Raw genomic sequence first — 11,965 nt, 5'->3', positions numbered from 1 at the left:
TCCAAACAAAGCAGGCCAAAAAATACAGGAAGCACAGAAATGTGAAGGCTGAGGACTTAGATTTCAGTCTGAACTCTGCTTCTTCCTACCATTGTCACTTCACTTCATGCCTCAATTTACAAATCTATAAAATAAAAAGGTTAGACTATATAATTTCTATGGTTCCTTCCAACTTTAAATCTGTGATCTTACCTGATTTCTCAGTCAAGGTGAGAGAAATCCTTAATCCCTAGTTTTTGCTACCACTCACAACTGGTGCTTCGTGAGTTTGCATAGCTTTCGTTCAACAAGAACTTATTGTATCTATATATTATAGACTAGACATTATACTAAGCTCAAAGACAAGGATGCTTAATATTTTTGTATAATGAACCCATTTTGTAGTCAGTCCGGTGAAGCCTCTGGACAGCTTCTCAGAATAATATTTTTATTTTTTTTATTTTTTTGCTGTTTTTCTGATTTAAGACATTTTTCACAAGATTTCTTCAATTAGAAGTTCTCTGAAACAATACCATCATTTTTTGCCAGTCGGAGAATAGAGTCATCAGATTCCCCCATTCTACGAATTGCTCCACAAATTGCATAGGTTTTAAACTGGCCATTGAATCTGCCGTAACCTTGTCAACCTCGGCCACGTTCATCTGGATGGACGTGTGGTCCTTGGCTCCGATGATCCTGTTGCTCTCAGAGCATTTCCACGGTACGTACAGATCCATGAACTCTCCGGTGTCGTTCTGCATGTCGGAGGCTGTGGCACCGAGTGCAAACGCAAAAAGCCCAGAATAATATTTTTAAATGCATAATATCAAATATATAGGATGATAAAGGGAACCAATTATATTGAAGTGCAGACAATAATCTTTTTCTATCCTGGTCACAGATGGGTCTGGAGGGTTGAAAGGAAAGAAGGGGGACATTTGTCCACCCTGTCCTCAGTAATTGCTGTTTGCCATTTGTGGTAGCTCCCAAGCAGGTAGAGTTTCCATTCTACATCTTTTCCCATCTGTATCCTTTTCTGCCATTTACCCCATTAGGTCAGGTTCTCTCTCCTGGTCACAGATAGTTCTAGGAGAGTTGAAAGGAGAGAAGTGGGACATTTGTCCAATCTGTCCTCAGTAATTACTGTTTACTGTTTGCAGTTCCTTCTGAGCAGGTAGAATTTCCACCCAACATCCTTTTCCATCTATACCCTCTTCTGCAATTCACTCCATTAGGTGAGATTCTCTTTCCTGGTCACAGATAGGTCTAGGAGGGTTGAAAGGAGAGAAGTAGGGCATTTATCCAGTCTGTCTTCAGTTGGCATCTCAGTAATTACTATTTACTCTTTACAGTTACTTCGGAGAGTTTCCACTCAACATCCTTGCCCATTTGTACTCTCTTCTACCATCCACCTTATTAGTTGTGTTTGAGGACTGGGGTGAATCAGTGATGGACTTTAGAAGGTACCACACTTCCCCTATTCCTTCCACAATCCAACAAGTCTTAGTGGGGGAAAACATTTGCCTGGAGCCTCCTACGAAGGGCATCCTTTACCTCTTTATTGCGGAGGCTGTAAATGAAAGGGTTAAGCATGGGGATGATGATGGTATAGAAGACTGAGACTATCTGGCCATCTGTGCCACCGTCATTTCCGTGGGGCTGGACATATGTGAAGACCACAGTGCCATAGAAAATGGCAATGGCCAGGAAATGGGAGGCACATGTAGAGAGTGCCTTTTCCCTTCCAGCTGCTGAGCGCATACGCCCGATGGCCACCAGGACCAGGCTATAGGAAATGACAATGATTGCTGCAGGCAGAAGAGTGACCAAGGCAGAGAAAATATAGAGGACGTTGCCTGCTGTGACAGTGTTAGCACATGCTAGGCGGAGTAGTGGTGGGATGTCACAGAAGTAGTGGGTGACTTCATTGGGTCCACAAAAGGGCAAGACAAAAACATTCCCAGTCTGGATGATGGAATTGGCCCCACCAAACCCATAGGAAGCAGCCACCAGCTGGAGGCAGGTCACTTTGGTCATGACAGAAGAATAATGGAGGGGCTGGCAGATAGCCATGAAGCGGTCATAGGCCATGGAAGCCAGAAGGAAGCTTTCAGTTGTCACATGTATCACAAAGAAGGCCAGCTGGATCACACAACCGGTGAATGAAATGGATTTATCAGTGGCTAAAAAGTTGACCAAGAGTTTGGGTGTGACCACAGAAGAGTAGCAAATGTCAAGGAAAGAGAGGATGCTGAGGAAGAAGTACATGGGACTATGAAGACGGGGGTCAATGTAGATCAGGGCCATCATGCCCATGTTGCCCATCAGTGTCATGGCATAGATCAGCAGGAAGATGAAGAAAAACAGCGTCTGCAGGTCTGCATACTCTGAGAAGCCCACTAAGATGAACTGAGTTACGGGGGTAAAGTTGCCACTGGCAAGAGCTATCTCTCCAGGAGTCATCTGCAGAATGATAATTGACAACCAGTTAATCAATTAATCATTACAACACAGCCTCTACTGCGCTAAGAGACAATATGGTAGAAAGAGCACTGGCCTTCAGTCAGGAGAAGCCTGGGTTCAAATCTTGCCTCTGTTACATGCTAATCATGTGATCTTGGGCAGATACATTAAGCCTCACCTTCTTTATCATAAAATTGGAAATCATGATGCCTGGAGTACCTGTCTCACAGAACTGTTTGGAGATTAAAGTGAGATAATGTGGGTCAAGTAATTGACAGACCTTAATGGATTCTCTAAATGTCGACAAGGATGCTGCTGCTGGCAGTATAGAATAGTGAATCTAAAATAGTGCAGTCTGAATAACCTAGATTTGAGCCCTACCTCTGATAATTGATTACTGGGTGATGCTGGGCAAATCACTCACCTCTCAGTGCATCAGGATTCTCTCTGACTGCTCTTTGAGCAGGTGCTGGTCTACACAGACAGAGGGAGTTTCCTCAGGGGGATCTCTGTTCAATAAGAGCTGGAGCCCCTCTACTCAATTATTATTTTCCTTATTATTACCACATGACTCAAGGGACCAGTTAGTAGTTAACATAAAATGGACATGTGACCAGCCTTAGTTTGGGCTCCACACCATGGAGGAGACACTTCCTTCTCTTACCTGAGACCAATGATTATGGAAATGGTGGAGATGAATAAATGAGTGAATGCGAAAGCTTGTGTTAAGCACGTATGTCAGGCATTGTGCTGGGCACTGTAAATATAAATACAAAATGAGAAGTCATTGCCTTCAAGTAGTTTACATTTTAATGGAGGACACAACACATAGAGGGGAGTACTGGATAGGGAACTTTGGTCTGGGAAATCACTGGGATGGTAAGAGGAACCACAGGGCAGTTGATTTACACATCCATTTTAGGAACAAAGGTAGTGTGGATTTGTGTGCTAGAGCAAAAGATGGAAATCAGGGTGGGGACTAAGCTCACTGACAGCTAGAAAGGATGTGAATCATGGTCCGTGCTGGGGCCATGTAGATATAGAAGGCTAGGTGAGTTTGCGATCACTCACTCACTAATTAAGACAACTCATCCTGCAGTGGCAGTTCCAAAGAAGAGTAGATTAACTCACTTCTGAATTGGAGCCATGGTTTCTGGAGGTCTGAGTTCAGAGAGTTCTGTTCCAGGTAGGGAGCAGGGGGATGACATTAAACAGAGCTCACGGTGCTAAGAACACAGTGTAGGAGCTTGGGCAAGATATTTCTTTACCCCCTGGGCCTCAGTTTCCTCATCTACAAAGTAGGGGAGATGTAGACCAGATGCACTCTAAAATCCTTCTTTGTAAGTCATGACCCAGTACCTCCCCTAAACACAAGACTAGTATCATAGAGTATAGAGGAATAGAAATCCACTTTGAATATAGGACACCTGAGTTCTTATCCCAGAATTTATTATGCCATCTGTATGCTAGCCTCAGTCAGCTAGTATCGAAGAACCTTCTATGTGTCAGGCACTGCCATAAGTACTGGGGATACAAAAGAAGGCAAAAAAACCCCAAACCAAAACCAAAAAAACCCAAACTCAGTTTCTGTTCTTAAGGAGATCCTAGGCTAATGGGAAAATAACATGGCTATGTACATGGCTATGTACGAATGAGATATATACAGATAAATTGGATGTTGGGTTTCAGCTGAGACTTGTAGGAAGCCAGAGAAATGAGGAAGTAGAGACAAGAAAGGAGAATATTTGCTGACATAAAAGACAGCCGATGAAAATGCTCAAAACTGGGAGATAGAATGTCTTGTTTGAGAAAGAGCAAGGAGGCCTGAGTCACTGGATCATAAACTATGTGGAAAGGAGCCCAGTGTTCTTACTAGACTAGAAAGGTAGGATGGGGCCAGCATAGGAAGGACTATGAAAGCCAAAGAGATGGTTTTCTATTTGATCTTGGAGGTAAAAGGGAGCCGATGGAGTTAATTGGAAAAGGGGGGACATGGTCATATGTGTGCTTTATGAAGATCAATTTAACAACTGAATGGAGGATGGACTGGTTTGGGGAGAGTCCTTGTGATGGGAAGATCAACCAGCAGACTCCTGTAATGGTCTGAGTGTGAGGTGATGAGGGCCTGAAACAGGGTGGAGGCAGTGTCAGAGTAGAGGAGGAAGTGTGCACAAGGGATGTTTTGAAGGTGGAATCAATAGGATTTGGCAACTGTCTGGTCATGGGGAGGTGAGAAACAGTGAGGAATTGAAGATGACACCTAGGTTTCAAACTTGGATTGCTGGGGGGATGGTGGTACCCTTGACAGTGATAGGGAAGTTAGGAAGAGGGGAAGGTTTTTGAGGAAAGCCAAAGGGTTTAGTTTTGGGTGACTGCAGAGAGCCAACATGAAGTTGCACTAGATAATCTGTAAAGGTCCTCTGAATGTATAAAAATGCAAATTTCTTGTTCTTCTCTTCCCACACGTATGTTCAGGGTAAGCCTGAAAGTCCTCCACACTAGTTAATAGGAAGAAATGGATTGGATTAAATAAATACACACTAAGATCAAATCCACTAAAGAACTAGTGATTTTGATTCAGGGGATTTGGGGTTTATGGGCCACTTTCAGGGAGGGTAGATCTGGCTTGTGATGTGGCCAGGAATGTGGGATAGCATCAGATGCCAAAGTCTCCCACTGAAGAAACCATGGATGTGGCCCTAACCTCCGGTAGGCTCTGCCCATGAAACAGAAATTCATCTACCATGATGAAAAAAGCTTCAAGTATGAGCTGGTCTTAGGTTTGTTGTCTGAGAACCAACCTTGCTATATTAGCGAGCCTAATGACCAGGTTGCTTGTGCAATGGGAATATATTCCTCACAGTGCCTCTTGAAGAACCTAATGGTTATGATGTATGTCATAGAATGAGCATCCACATCGGTGATACCAGAGATCTCTGAAAAATTGAATGCACAGGTACAGAAGTGTGAGTTGAACCCAGGTTCTTTGGCTCTTACACACAGAGAAGTTTTCTCTCTGACCCTGACAGTTCTATAAATCCCATCAGAAATTACCCCAAATTGTCAAGAGGCTCAGAGATTCCTTGGCAGTGATGACTAGAAAGAAGAATTCAAGAGGGTGACAGGTTTGGAGGAATGGTTTCATTATCTGGAAGACCTTGTCCCCATTGTCCTCTGAACCCACTGTGCTTATTTTGGCTGCTTCCATTGGTCCCATTGCCTGATATGTCTCCTCTCTCCTCCATTTACTCCAGTGCTTCACTTCCTCCAGACCCAGTCCCAGACTTGCATCATTTAGGAAGCCTTCCTTGACTATCCCAGTCTACCTTGACCTCTGTCTCCACTCTGAGCTGTCGGTCACTAACCTTTACTGGGCAATTCCTGGTTTATGGACTCCCTTGATCACCTGCTCTTGTAGTTCTCAACTCCTAATTCCTCATTCCTGAGTGACCCCCTCTCCCCTAATTCAAATTCGCTATTCCTGTTCCAGGGCTAATGAGGAGAAAAGGAGCAAACACATGAAATCAAGTTGATTTCACTCACCATATATCCATGGTGTGTAATCTCAGCTTGACCTTCAACAATCCCGCTGCTCTGTCTTTACTGGTTCCTCATCTTAACCCCACAGTAACTTGCAAGCTCTTTGTTCTCAGCCAACCGTACACTTTCTCCTCTCCTCATATGCCTGCACATACAGCAGATGTCCTTGCCTAATTCATCAAGATGCTTGAGGCCATCTGAAGGAAAACTCAGCCTTGTGTCATTGGCATGGAATCTGTGCCTTTATCCAAGTTACTGATGAAAATATTAAACCCCGTGGGGCTCAGCACTGGTCTGTGGGGGCAACCCCCCAGAGACCTCCTTCCAAATTGACATCTACCCATTAATGACAACTATTCTCTGAGTATGACCGTTCAAACAGCTCAAATTTCACCTAACCACTATTGCCCAGCTCACAGTTCCCCATCTTTTTCATAAGAATAGCACAGCAGCCATTGTCAAAGGCTTTGCTAAAATCTAGGTAAACATTTCCCTAATTGACCAGTGTAGTAGCCCTGTCAAAAAGAAATAAGGTTAGGCTGGCACGATCTGTTTCCACATCTGTCTTGGCTCCAACCTCTTCATTGGCTCACTTTCTGGCTCCAGTCTTGCACCTCCAGCAGTTTGCTGAACATTTTCATCTGGATCTCTCTTCACTCTTTCCCTCAGGATCAAACTCCATTGTCTTTAGCAGATTACCTGACATCCTACCAAGTAGAGACTCTAAATAAAATGAGTGAATGAAAAGCATTTATGAAGCCTGTACTATGTGCTAAACACTGGGGATACAAATCCAAAAGGGAAGACACTCTTCTATCCTCAAGGAGGATATTCAACAGGTGGAGAGAACACACATTTCCCAAGGCAGTCCATTCCATTTTGAGGCAGCTCTTAATGTTGGCAACTTTTTTTTTCTTACACTGAGTCATAATCTGTCCTTTGTCACTTCCATCTTCTGTTTCCATTCCTATATCTGTCTTTTGGGGTCAAGCAGAAGTCTAAGCACTCTTGTAGGCAATAGCCCTTCAGACACTTGAAGATACTTAGCTTTTCCAAGCTAAACATCCCTGGGTTCTTCAAGCAGTTCTTGTGATAATGGTCTTCTGGTGCCTCATTATCCTCGTCATCTTCTTTTGCATGCTTTTCAGCTTTTCAGAGTCTTTCCTAGAACGTGGTACCCAACACTGGATTCACCACTCCAGATGTGGACCAGAGGTTGCTTTCTCAGAGCCCCCAGTCAGAAATCTTCATATAGGATCATAGATCTAGATCAGGGGTCCTTAACTTGGGGTTCCTCGAACTTGTTTTAAAAATTCTTTGGCAACTGTATTTGAATATAACTGTCTTTCTTTGTAATATTAAGGATTTTATTTTATGCATTTAGAAGCATTCTGAGAAGGGATGTATAGCTATCAATAAACTGACCGAAGGGTCTAGGACACAAAAAGGTTAAGAATCCCTGATGTAGAGATAGGAAGGACCTTAGAGGTTGTACAACCCAAACTCCTTACTTTATAGATGAGCAAACCGAGACCCATGGATGTTCAGTAATTTGCCCCAGGTCACATGGGTAGTAAGCATCAGAGGTAGAATTTCAATCCAGGTCCCTTGGCTCTTTTGTTCCCACCACACCCTCTATCACAAAACTCTGCTATCCTTTGCAGCTTTTTCTTCATTCTAGACCAGACCGTGGTCCTTCTGGCAGCCTCTTCTGGCTCCATAGGACCCTTAAAGAGATGGAGCCCAGGCATCCCAAAGTGCTGTGATTGGTGGATGGAGCCCTGGCCTGGGGAGGGAGATACTCAGGTTGTGACGCTGATGCAATCTGAGGTTATACTCCCCTGCCTCTGCTGGATCTTTGAGGTGGAGTTAATTACTCCTTCAATATCCTGTCTCCCCCATTGCTGGGGAAGGTTTAATTTCACTTACTAGAGAAGAGAAAGAAAATGGCCATCTGCTCACAAATTCAATAATTATGGGGGAATGTTGACTATTACACTCATGAGGCAGCTAGATGGCACAGTGGACAAAATGCTCACCTGGAGTCAGGAAGACCTCACTTCAAAAATCGTGCCTCAGGCAATTACTAGGTGACCCTGGGATGGTTATTTAACCTCTTTCAGCCTCAGTTTCCCCATTTGCAAAATAGGTATAATAACAGCAAATAGGTAACAGGGTGGTTTTGAGGACTAAATGAAATAATGAAGTATTTCTTCACAAACCCTTAAAGCCTATATGAATGCTGGCTAATAAAACAACCTTGACTGCTATTTAGAGTTTGGTTAAGTTTTAAAGTTAATAATTATAAATATCATTAGATCTATCAAATTATTGGTCTGATGGTTGCTAGGCACCATCAGCAAGCAGTTTATGTGAATGGTTCAGTTCTACAAAAGAGTGGCTACTAACAGTTAAATTTTTATAATTTTTCTCTTTGTTGACTCAATATTTCTTATTGATTTTCCTTAACACCATGCACAGTTTTAACCTCTATGAGTACATGTGTGTCCTGAGGATTAAAGACAGAAGTTTTGGATCCTCTCCATGACTCTGGGTTGTGCTCCCTCTTACAACTTCCATTTCCCATTTCTTTGATTAGCATTTAAGTGTAGTGTTTAATTTTGGGGCAGCTGGATAGAGTGCAGTGGTAGAGCAGTGGATAGAGTGCCAGGCCTGGAGTAAGGAAGACCTGAGTTTAAATGCAGCCTCAGTCACTTACTAGCTGTGTGACCCTGGGCAAATCACTTAATCCTGTTTCCCTCAGTTTCTTCATCTGTAAAATGAACTGGAGAAGGAAATGGCCAACTACTCCAAAATCTCTGCCAAGAAAACTCCCAAAATGGTTCATGAAGAGTTGGAAACAAATAAATGTTTTAATTGTCTGTTGACTGAGGCCACCATGATTTCACATTCTTGTCAGCTATGTTTCTGAAAGACAGTCTGAAAGTTTGCCATCTAGAAGCTCTATTTTCTCACAAAATTCCCTTTCTGTTTGGTTTATTCAATTCATGCTCCTTCCATTTTCTTGCATTCTTAGGAAACTGGCTCCCCACCATAAGATACTGCATCTCTATCTATCTTCTCCAGGTGCTACTTCTCTCCAAGTGCTACTTTTTGCATACTTCCTAACCCACTGTCCAGAAGGAAGAGTAGGAATATTCCTTGCTCTTTGCTTAACTTCCAGATCCTCCTTCAGCAACCGTTGCTAAGCAATCTCTCCTTTGCAGTATGGTCCATCCATTTCTAGCAGCCTGTCTAGGTCTCCCTCCTTTCTCAAGGACTTTAGTTTTTGCTTCAAGGTTTTCTTCTCTATTCCCTCTCCCACCTCCTTCACCCCCCCTCCCCTCCCCCCGCTGCTAACTCTTTGTCCTCTTACCTGGGAACTTGAGTATATGTGTTGATGCCCTTTCAAATACTCTTTGCTTCCAATTTATCAACCTCCTCAACTCCCACGACCTCCACTCCATCTCAGTGACAGACAGGGATCATCACACCCTTGAACTCACCATCACAAATGCTCCATCTGCATGAACAAAAACCCTGAAATTCTTCTCTTTGACTACAATCTCCTATCATTCTATTTCTCTCTGTGTTTATCTATTCTTTATCTGTACCATGTCCCCCGGTCCCTTCGTTCCTTAGTGCTGTCTTAGTTCATCACCCCATTTGGCTTCTCTCCCTTTCGTTTTCATTTCTAATCCTTAAGATAATTTGTTCAGCTATGCACTATTTCCTCTTCAGTCCCTGATGCTGCTCCATCCTCCAAACTGGACCACCAGAGACTATGCCCAATGAGCTAAGACAAGTCTATGTTCCCTAGGACTATGGTGTCTCTTCTTCATTTTGGCCACTTTCTCTCTCCCACCTCCCATTCCATCTCACTTTCTACTTCTTGCTCTAAAAATGGTAATCAAATCCACACTGCCATTGCCTCTGGAAAGATCATGTCAATGGGCTGCCCTTTTGTTCCATGCCACCTTTGTCCTTTCCCTGGCTACCACTCACTTAAATGTGCTGCCCCCTCCATTAAAATGTAAGGTCCTCGAGGTCAGGGCCTGTCTCACTTACATATTTGTATCTCTGGCACTTAGCACAAAACTTGCCACATAGTAAAGGCTTAATGCTAGAAGCATTCATTCCTTCATTTCTCTGCCCTTTAATCCCTTGCCCCCTTATTCTATTCTGTTCATGTTCTGCTGTAGCATCCTCCTATACTGTTCTTGCTTTGTCAAACCCCAGTCTTGTCTTACCCACATCATCTGCCTCCTCTGCTGCTATGCATTGCTGGATGTTCCTGGAGGAAGTCACACATTTGTGCTTACTGTGTCTGTTACAGATTTATGTAATCTAATCTCAATTGGAGCTTCGGTACTTCATTTTTCTCTAATTCACTATTTCATTCCCCACAGTTGCTTTCCTATATCTTTTCTATCCTCCTTAACCCTCCTACGTTGTCTTCTTTATCTCTCCCCTCTCCCTTTTAGGAAAGGGCCTCACCTCCTACTTTGTTGATAAAATCCTTTGTAAGGTCTGCCTCTTGCTTTATTTCATACTTCAAAAATCCTCTACATTACAAGTCCTTGAACTTTTAAAAATACTTTGATAAATGTATTTCAATATAATTTGCTTCCTTTACCATTGTATTTATTTTATTTTATGTATTTAAAAACTTTATTCTGAGAAAGGTTCTATAGGCTTCACCAGACTGCCAAAGGGTTCCATGAAACGAAAATCATTTAGAACCTCAGCTTTATATTATCTGCCATTCTCTTTTTCTCTGCTATTGTTTGACAAAGAGATGGCCCTTCTAGTTAAGACAATCCCTCTACTTGTGTTCTTGATCCCATTCCCTTCTGACTCTTTTGAGAACTTACCCCTTTAATCACTCCCTCTCTTTGTTTTGCCTCTAGTCTCTCTTCCACTGGTTTCTTCCTTGCTGCCTACAAACATGCCCAAGTCTCCCATCCTTAAAAATCTTTCACTTGATGCTGCCATCTGCTCCAGCTATCATCCTAAATATCTTTTCCCTTTCACAGCTGAACTCTTCAAAAGGGTCCAAACTCAGTTCTATTTCCTCACTTCCCACTCTTCAACCCCTTGCAATCTGGCTCCCAACCACCCCATCCTACTCAAATGAAGCTGTTTTGTCCAATGTTCCCAATATTCTCTCAATGACTAAATCCAACAAACTTTTCTCAAGCCTCACTCACCTTGACCTCTCTGCAGTTTTTAACATTGTTGGGCATCGCTCCTCCTACACACTCCTTCACTGTGCTTTGTCGGTTGTCCTCCTAACAGTCTGACCAATCCTTGATCATCATCCTTTTCTGGCCTACCAAATGTCAGCATCTTCAGACTCTCTGTCCCGGGCCCTTTTTTCTCTATTTGTAGTCTCTCACTTAGTGACTTTATTAGCTTCCATTGTCATCAGTTATTATTTAAGCACAAATACCTGAAATCTATATATCTAGCTTCATCCTCTTTTCTGGACTCTAGTTCTGAAAACTCAACTGCCTATTGTATATCTCCACTTAAATATATTATTGGCATCTCAGACTCAAAATTGAAACAATTTCCTTTATCCCCCAACTCAGTTCTTCTCAAAACTTCATTATTTCTGTTGAGGGTACTTCCGTCTTTCTAGGTTCCAAGGTTTGCAACCATGGAGTCATCTTCAGCTCTTCCTTTTTCACCATCCACAACCTGTCAGTTACTAAATCTTGATAATCCTCTTGCCACCTCTATCACATCTATTCCCTTCTTTCCACCTTTTAGTAGCTTAGTTCATTACCTCTTGCCTAGGCTACTGTAAATACTTCCTAATTCTTCATCAGACTTCTGCTTACAGTCTTTCCCTTCTCAAATCCATCCCTCTCGTAGTTGCCAAAAATGATTTTCCTAAATCTGACCGCGTTGCCCCCATACTCAAGTGTCATCCCTCTTACCTCTAGGATCTGGCAGCTCATTGACGCTGTGACTAGAG

The 11,965-nt window shown here is 42.8% G+C and overlaps 1 protein-coding gene and 1 pseudogene across 1 annotated transcript; both read right to left on the bottom strand.

Annotated features, from left to right (window-relative positions):
* Positions 1-489: 489 nt before the first annotated feature.
* Positions 490-740, bottom strand: LOC118855419 (annotated as a pseudogene).
* A 742-nt stretch (positions 741-1,482) lies between these two features.
* On the bottom strand, positions 1,483-2,442 carry LOC118855164 (olfactory receptor 1052-like). The gene has a single exon (XM_036765258.1). It carries the CDS (start codon positions 2,440-2,442, stop codon positions 1,483-1,485), a length of 960 nt encoding a protein of 319 aa, XP_036621153.1.
* Between the last annotated feature and the right edge of the window lie 9,523 nt (positions 2,443-11,965).

The sequence above is a fragment of the Trichosurus vulpecula genome, chromosome 6 (genome assembly GCF_011100635.1).
Source record: "Trichosurus vulpecula isolate mTriVul1 chromosome 6, mTriVul1.pri, whole genome shotgun sequence".
Lineage (NCBI taxonomy): Eukaryota > Metazoa > Chordata > Mammalia > Diprotodontia > Phalangeridae > Trichosurus > Trichosurus vulpecula.
This window is presented reverse-complemented; position numbering and strand designations above follow the sequence as displayed.